This window comes from Octopus bimaculoides, chromosome 3, assembly GCF_001194135.2.
Source record: "Octopus bimaculoides isolate UCB-OBI-ISO-001 chromosome 3, ASM119413v2, whole genome shotgun sequence".
In the NCBI taxonomy this organism is placed as follows: domain Eukaryota; kingdom Metazoa; phylum Mollusca; class Cephalopoda; order Octopoda; family Octopodidae; genus Octopus; species Octopus bimaculoides.
Window position 1 is genome coordinate 130,380,954 of NC_068983.1, and position 9,788 is coordinate 130,390,741.

Consider the following 9,788-nt stretch of genomic DNA (forward strand, 5'->3'; position numbering starts at 1 on the left):
ATATATATATATATATATATATATATATATATATATATATATATTCTGTACAACTCTTTTCTTCTTTCTTTTAGCCCACTTCACACTTCCTTCGTTCTTTCTATTTTTCTTATTCCGCTCCCCCTCACTTACATTTCTTGACCTTCCCTTCAGTCTAACTTTCCCTCCTCTTTTACGTCATTCTGTCCATTTCCTTTTTTTTCTCTCTTTCTCAGCCATCTTTAATTCTTCAATTCTTCTGCCTCTACCTCTCTCCTCTCCTTCCACCTGATCGGTGTTCCACCAGGCCTAAACTTTGACTTGGTTCGAGTACCATCCGTGTAGCAACTCTTATATTTCTTCCTATGACTCACATCTCTTATGTTCCAGCCGTAACGCTTCACTCACACACACTTCTTGTTAATGTCCTGTTGTTTGTATTTGGAATTGTGTACCATTTCTCCGTTTCATTTCGTTCTTGTCTTCGCATACATTCGCTTGCTTTCTTCCAAAGAGTCTAGTGCTCTTAGACTAGATTTTCTTTTGGTCGGCCGGATTGGAGCAGTCTCTATTACAACCGTTTGAAACTGCAAAAACGATCTGGAACCCGACTGTGAATAGGAAGCTCCGAATGACGCGTCCTTTTTTTCCAATCCTCTTTTGTATCGTGTAACTGTCCAGATGTTTTGTTGTTGCTTGTTACGTTCTTGTTCTATTTTTTTTTTTGTTTTCTTATATATATATATATATATATATATATTAATGTAGTTTTCAGAGAGATTCAGTGTGACACAATGAAATAAGGATGCTACTTTAAATTACAGGTACAACTCATATTTGCCAGCTGACAAAATGCATCATATCAACCAAGTAATGCAAACAATGAGTTATAAATTATGCACTATGTACATCCACCTCAATAAAGATATACAAAAAGCGTTGTAGCAATTGAAATGTAAAGTTGCTCATTCATATTTTAAAAATACCAAAATAATAAGTTCAGTATTTGTGAAATACAGTTGATATCACGGATTATCATTACGTTGTGGAGGAGTAGGAATGTGACGTGGAACCAAGTGTGCGGGAACCCGTAAGAGTTTTGGAGCCAATGGTTTACAGTAAAATCATTCTTTTGCGTTTGCTAAACTGCTTGGTGTCGCCGAAAGTGGTCATAAAAATTGCTTAATACTGAATAGCGGAAGCTTTGAACTATATGATAATTTCCAACCGACTTAGATTAACTTTATTTTGTTTTAATTTTATATCTTCTCTTATGAATATTTTACTGTGTGACAAGCAGAATTATATGATTATTTCGTTTTCTGAAGGTAAAAGAAAGATTAAGAGGAAGCACAATCACAGTATATCAAAGTTTTTCCTCGTCAATTAATTTCTAGAAAAACAAAGTGTATAAATCCGTTTTGTCTATTTAAAGAAGTACTGACTGGTACTAGCCTAGCCGATGCAACTCTCAACAGAATTCCGATTATTTACCATTGGTCAGCGAAATACCATCACTTTAAATAATAAATTCAACTGTCACTCAATGATACGAGAAAATTAAATATAAACATATGTAGCTTCAGACGCGCACACCGTACGTACATACATAAATTGACACGTCGTTTAATGTTTCTTTTAACTTGAGAAGGTTTACATTATTTATTAATTGACATTTTTATGCTTCAAGTTTTAGAAGTGAAGTGACTGTTAAATCGAACCACGTACAAAGGAAGCGTATGAAATGTCCGAATTTCAAAGAGGCCGTATTGTGGGTCAATCCGAAGGTGGAGTTAGTCAACATAATATCGCAGAAAACAATCGAATCCAACTTTTTACAGTTAATAGAGTGATTGTGCAATTAAAAACAAAGGGGAAAGAATCCACGTCACCTTGCCCAGGTCGACCAGGGCCTTTTGACAGGACCCTTCACTTTGCAAAGGGAAGTGTTGAGGATACTCAACGTTGCAAGGTCTTTTACATAGAAAAATATGTTGATATCAGTCTCGGAACAGTTGTCAGGTATCTTCACAAGCTTGGTTGCTATGGTAGAGCAGCAAGAAGGAATCCACGTCTTCCAGCAGCCAATATGAAGCGAAGAAAAAATTGGGCCAGTGAGGTGGTGAAGAGTTCGGTAGCATTTTGGGACATAGTCATATTCTCTGATGAGTCCAGACTTGCTGTATTTCCTGACAGGGGCCAAATGTGGGCCTGGTGTATCTGTGATCACGAAATGGATAACCTTTAACGACTTTAAATGTCTATTTACTTCTGTCATGTGTCTATACGTAACTTAGATAACTTAGATTGTTTGCAGCCATTATTGACCAAGGCCATGCCTAACTCAATAACAGCGGCTGGAAAAATCATTTTGACTAATTATTTCGGGAAACTATGGACCACTCATGCAGTGAGTTGTTATTGGCTGAGACGTATCCATGTGTAGGTAGTTTATACGGTATTTCCTACCGAAATTTGTCCGGGAACCTTTTGAATGTTGTGATGCCTTTGTCTATTTTAATTTCTTTCGGGATAACATTGAAAGGAGCAGGACCATTTGCAGTGAAGAAATTGTGTCTTTAGGTTTTCTGTTGATGTGGTCTCAACCTTTTCAGGGAACGCATTGCAAGGGGGCCCCAGTCTTGGGTGAATTGTAAACATAATACCGATATGATTGCGATAATATTGGTGGAATATTTTCCACACGATGAAAATAATGCCTCGCTCACTGCGGCGTTGCAGAGAACATGTGTATTTGCATGTGTATGCATGTATATGAATAATACACAAACACATCACAGCACATATACATAAAAAGACAAAGATGTATAAGCAGACAAAGACATATTTATCATAAGACATGGGTATATCTTACACACACACACGTACACACATACGCACACATACATAAGTATATACATGGCTTGATATACATGGCTTGATATACATGTATGTATCTATGCTAAATATATAGCTATGTATATGTACATTTATATTTGTAGATATTGGTTAAGTCAGGCAACTTCAAAAGAATAGCATTTCAATAATGATTTCATAAAGAGATAGCCATGTGTTTAGGTAAGCGGAAGTATCGACAGTAGTTCACGTAATATTAGTTCCGTTACTAGCCTACAGTGTCGCAGTAGTAGCAACAGCAGCAATGATCGATTTGTAACTATCTTTAATACTAGTAGCGTTCACAGCAGCTGTAGATTTTGTGTTAGATGCAGCGGTAAAGTAATAGTCAAATCCCTTTGTATTGGTAGGTTCAGGAGACGGCTTATATCAGTAATTTTTCTGAATCCCTTCAAAAGTAAATATACGAAGACGAGTCAAAAAGTAATGTATATAAAATTGCATTACTTCATGATATGACCTCGTGTATGCATCCACTAATATCATCTCCAGTGAGTGAAACAACGGCAATTTGCGGCTCAAATAATTTACTGCCATCATAAGACATGAACATAAAATTAATGGCCGATATAAGTTAGACTAATGCTTGACTGGTGAAGACCACCACTGTTATCACACTTGTCACTACTGTTTCTACGGCTACTACATCCACGGTTACTGATTTGGACATTGTTGGTACTGACACTATTGCCAATGTAGCTACTGCTAGAAATACTGTCGCTTCAGCTGCTACTATTGAGACTCTTATTTGGGCCAACATTCTGTCCGCCATTACGATGATCTTCATCAGCAATGACACTCGTACTTCATCTTCAAATATATCAGATATCATGTTCATACTGCACCCAACTCTTCACCAGCTGTTACTACCTCTAAGACTACTAATTCTACGGACGCCATTACCGCTACTGATAATGCCGGCGAAGGAAACTGGTGGTAATGCATGCCTTCTAATAATTCGTTATATGATTTTCCTTTGTAGATGGCAAATATGACCAAAATATATAAGAAATTATTAAATTATAAATTTTGTCTTGGCATTATAAGGAGCTCTGTGTTTATTTATTCTTATATCACTAAGCATCAAATAAAATAGTTTTCTTATGCCTGCGTATACTCACTCATACACACATCAGTATCTGTATGTGTACGTGTTTACTAATCTGTTCTATATGTATCCGAAGGACCCAAAAATATAAGTATGTTTCGCTGATGTGGAATCATAGACGTGTCTAATATTGAAGTAGTCTTTACTTAGATTTCAAGAGAAACGAACATAAATATCAATGATATATTGGAATTAAACAAGCTCAGAAAATAGTATTTTTATTTCGGTAAATGAAAATAGGCTATGCTTGTCTGTATATACCTACACACGTACACGAACACATACAACCACACATGCACACGCACACATCGTTTTAGACATAGCAATGCATGTGACAAACACATTCAATTAAAAACTTTGCATTTCTGTCGTTATAAAGTGATAAATATTGAAATGGTTTACATTTTATGGGCTTTGAGATAAGCATGGCGTCTAGGTAATAAATCGTCACTCCCTCCAAGTCGAACAGTTTTACGTTCTATTCGCATTTTGCGTTGATGCAATACTCTCTAATGTATACAAATGAATTCCTTTGACATCATATATTAATATTCATCTATATGTTCTGTATGATGCAAAATTTTATTTTCTAGTAGTTTAGAAATATACTATTGAATATTTTACTTTTTAAAAGAGTCGTGACTTGCAAACTTCCCACGTAAATTTTTTTTACCATACTTTTCAACTTTGCTACCACCTGAAGGGTCAATATTGTCATTTAAAGTAATGGGATTTTGAAAGAAATTTGTTCGCTAGAAATTACATCATACTAAATGCGTAGGAGATGTTTACTCGAGAGAGAATTATATCTTCTTCAAAGATTACTATTAGGTAAATTTAATAATCTAAAGTGAGAATTTTTACATGTTCCACAGACAAGCTAAAATTCACAGAAAATACAAATGCAAATAACCCGAACGAGATTGGAACTAAGAATTGGCACTGAATATTTCTCATCCTCTTATATATATTTAAAACCAGCATATGCTCTTTAAGAGTGTGCACTGAAAATGTAAAATTCTGGCAACAGCGGAGTGATATCGACAGAACGATAGAATTTGCCTTGAGCAAGAGTTACAAAAACAACAGCAGCACCAAACACACAACATATATCATCTATGATGTATTTCATATTCTATATAACATGAGATACTTCAGAATCAAAAATCAAGTTTGCACATCAAAACATCTGCAAGTGATTTTAATTTGTGTATATAACACAGTTTGTTGATATATTTGGTACTCATTATCATTTATGAAAGAGATGAGCTATAACATAAATGTTGTGTGATTCCTTGATGGCAAGTATATAAATTCTAATTCACATTGAAATTGTTGGAAACTACAGTTGATTTTCGTATGTATTCGGAATTTATCAATGAAATCTATAGTGTAATATATTTTCAAAGTCGATACGTTTCAATCAGACTTATTGCCAATCAGCTCAGATAGATATATTGATTTCATCCGTATTGAAATACTGCTACGACATGCTACTAATAATTTTATACAAAATAAAATATTATATCTTTTATATGTGCTTTGAAGATTACAAATAATATAATCTGATGTTATTGTATATTTAATTCATGGCGATTATTGCATTGTTAAAGCATCAATCGGGTTTCGATTAACTACTAATAATTGTTCACATTTACTTAATTGTGAGTAGTTTAATACAATGTATATGGGAACCAAAATCATACAATTCTATGTGGAGAGATGTAAGAATTCAAGTGTATTAGTGACTAACATCTCTGCATAAATTTGTATATCTATCTCTCTATCTATCCATCTATCATATAAAACATTCATTCATAAATTGCAATTCATAGTATGCTTACGCGCGTTTCAGATAATAAGTAATAAAATGATGTGTTAGTTCTGCACATTTAATCAATCCTTAGTTTATCGACATTATCTTGATCAACGTGAGTGATCTACCTAGATATTAACATACTTCTGATAGAGTTAGTTTCTATCGGGATCAACAAAAGTTTAACAACAATAAGAATCCCTGCTATATGAGCGGAACAGATTTGAAGAGATATATTTTTTCTTAAGTATTTGTTCTTCTAAACCACTTGGTTGCTGCTGTTGAACAATGTTTGGATGTCTTACAATTATATCATATAAGTTTCGTTGTTTCTATTCCTGGCAGAGGAACTGCCTTCAGAGGGTTATAATGGTGCTCTCTAGATCTATTCAATGCAATACTTGATTAAATATAGATTGATTAGCTTTTAAAACTAACGTATTATGCAACACTAGTTTTCTGGAAAGCGCATATACAAATTAAAAATTGCAAATTCTGAATTTACAATATATAAATCTCCCTTTTCCTTTGTAGTTACTATAAATAAAAATGTGAATTCATAAAATATATTCAGAAATGAATGTTACCTTTACTAATTGAACAGTACTACAGGTGTTATTTTGCAATCTACATGAATAAACATAATTCTCAGAGCTCGATATCGTTTGCTAACTTGGATATCTACGTTTCAAATTACTTAAAATTTATTCGAGTGGTTTAAACATATATATGTGTGTATGTGTGTGTGTGTGTGTGCGTGTGTGTATGTGTGTACCCAGAACTATTCCCCAGTCTTTGGAGAGCAGTAGCCACAGGAAGATACACACCAGGCATTCCATTCCTTTCACCGCTCAAAGAGGCGAGCCCCATACTATCCTCGGGTCAGTGCATAGAACGGAACCCCCATTATCAGCAGCGGTGCCCGACAGGATATGCTGGTTTATTCCAGCCACATTATACTGGTTCCGTACCTCTTTGAGCAAAATCAAATTCACTCATCCGTCCACAAAGACTCTCAAAGCTTTCTTGTCATTTTAAAATTCTGTTGCCTCTAACCACCAAAGCTTTCCTCACTCTTCCATCCATCCACACAAACCGAGGTCACAAACCGAGGTCTACCTCTGGTTCTGCTGCCTTCATCACCCTCCTTACCATCCGCTTTTCATCCATCATTACCATGTGGCCAAACCAACTCAACCTTGGTTGTTAGTCTTTCTCTCATTTCTGCTCGCTTCCACACCGCCTCAAATATATATATAAAAACAAGGGTAAAATATTATTAAAATAATAATTAATACCGGCGGTTAGCATGCGTAATAAAAGTCAGAAGACATAAATATGTTTATAATATAAGAGTGTATACAAATTTACACACGGAGAGAAGACCACTATGTGGACTTGTTACATGCAAAAAAGGGCAGTCGAATCCCAAACCTTGAAAAAAAAAAATTTGTTGTATGTAAGTAGGACACTTGAATGAATAAATATCTTAGTTAACTCTGTAACCATAAGTTTTACCATTAATGATTAAATTAACCAAATAATCAATTAATCGATTAATTAACCATCTGTGGCTCGTCAGTAGAGTCGTTGGAAAATGTACAATTATGAAACTATTATACATACCGAAAACACGTACTTATACCTATTCCAGCGACTCTACTGACGAGCCAAATATGGTTAATTACTCGATTAATTTACTAATAAATTGGTTTATCTAATCATTAATGGTGAAACTCATGAGTATGGAGTCAACTGAGATCTTTATTCATTCAAGTGTCCTGCTCGCATACAATCAATGTGCCATAAATAAGAATGCTTTTTCGTGGTTTGGAATTTGACTGCCCTTTTTAGCATGTAAGAAATCCATATGGTGGTCTTCTCAACGGGTATAAATTATTATACACTATTTCATATATACACGCACACATAAACACGCACACACATTGAATGATTCATTTAGTGATTGATTGATTTGATTGGGTTATTGATTGAGTGGATAATTGAAAGCCTGGTGATTTCGGCGGCACATAATGATAATAATAAAGACAATAAGAATAAAATAATAATAATTATTATTATTTTATTATTAATTGCAAAGACAAAAGCACATGAAAAATTAGCTAGCAGATGGGAACAGAAACCTCTGCATGGCAAGTATGTGGCTCGTAGCAAACAAGCTGATGTCGACCAGAAACACACGCATCAATGGATACGAAGATCAGGGCTAAAAGCAGAGAGTGAAGTTTTCATATTAGCTGCTCAAGACCAAAGCTTATTAACCTGGAACTACTAAGCCAATTTGATAAAAAAAAATGTAGCTGACCCAAAATGCCGATTCTGTAACGATGAGATTAAAACTATAGACCACCTAATTCCAGGGTGTAGAGTCTTAGCACCTGTAGAATATAAAGCAAGACATGACAATATGTCGGCATTATAAAATCAAAGGACAAGAATGAAATGCAAAGAGATCACTTCAAACAGATTGAAGAGAGACCTTTCCATGGTCAATTTTGGGGAGTCATTGAAGACGTTTGTAGAAAATTCAGGGTTTAGGTAAAAATTAGGTGGGGGTAATTAAAAAAAGAAACAGATAGCCTGATTGTAACAGCGAAAGATTATGCGATAAAAACAAACAACTTTACAAAAAATATATATGGAGAGAATGTGTTAGAAAAATGCAGAATCTGCGGAATTTGGAACTTGACAGTGGCACACATTGTGGAAGAATGTTCCAAGTTGGCTCTAGAAAAATATAAGAAATGGAGACATGACCAGGTGGTAAAAATTTTACACTTGAAACTGCTGCAAGAAATGGAGATTTGAAGCTGGAGACACATAGCATAATCATCGGGTCGAAAGAGTACTGGTGCCGCAGAAATGTAAGATTTTGTGGGACTTTCCTATTCAAAAGGACAAGAAGTTAGAAAACAACAGCCCGGATATAACATTCATGGATAAGGAAAAGCGAAGTTGCTTAGTAATCGACACACTATTCTCGTTTTTGATTCCAGGATCGTAAAGAATGAGGACGGAAAACAAAATAAAAGACAATCCCTTAAAATTTGCAATAGGAAGAATTTGGAGTATGAGAACTGAAAAGGTCGTGCCTATATTAATTGGTACATTGGGAACAGAAAGCACCTATATGGACAAATGGCTGGAGGAGATTGGAATAGAATGCCCTGTAGAGCGTCTAGAGAATATTTGTCTGATAGAAACAGCAAGGATTATCAGGAAGATTCTAAGCACTAGGAACACATCTGAAAATTTGTGGACACAGAAATTTACAGTTAGTAAACCATTACACACATAGATCCTGTCAGGAATAAGACCGAACCTGATGCAGTATCAGACAATGGCACACATAGTCTCTGATCTTAACCGGTCGAAAATGCAATCATGTACATGTTTTCCCTTGGTATAGAGGCTTGACGACAGCAAATATTCTGCTCAATACTCCATAACTTAATTACCAGTTGGTCGACCATAAATAGTTGAAGATGTTCCTTTGTGATTGAAGATTTTTGCATCTCTGATCACAATCAAGAACAGTGGAGGAGCATCATAGTCATGTATTGAGAGGAGCTGCTTGGGGATTTAAAAATAAAACTCTGGAAACATGAACGTCTTCTTCATCATCCTTAAACAAACCGTATTCTGGAACCTTTAAGCGGGAAGGGTACAGGGCCTGAAGGAAATTGTAACTGGGACCCACCTGCAAGATCATGTGCTGATTCTTTTAATATGAGATTACCAGTCGCGCACGTATGGTTGTGATACATGGCGCGGTGTAAGCTTATCAGACGGGTTGAACGATGGGTATATTATTACCCCTGTGTATATTTGTACCCTCCTCTCATTCGCTGATCTCCCATTCAACAATAATAGTTATTATTATTTTATTCTTTTATTCGTTTCAGTCATTGTGACTGCGGCCATGCTGAAGAACCGCCTTTAGTCGAG

At 35.3% G+C, this 9,788-nt stretch overlaps 1 protein-coding gene across 1 annotated transcript; it reads left to right on the forward strand.

Moving 5' to 3' along the window:
- The first annotated feature begins 1,723 nt into the window (after positions 1–1,723).
- On the forward strand, positions 1,724–2,227 carry LOC106877717 (uncharacterized). The gene has a single exon (XM_014926676.1). It carries the CDS (start codon positions 1,724–1,726, stop codon positions 2,225–2,227), a length of 504 nt encoding a protein of 167 aa, XP_014782162.1.
- The last annotated feature ends 7,561 nt before the right edge of the window (positions 2,228–9,788 follow it).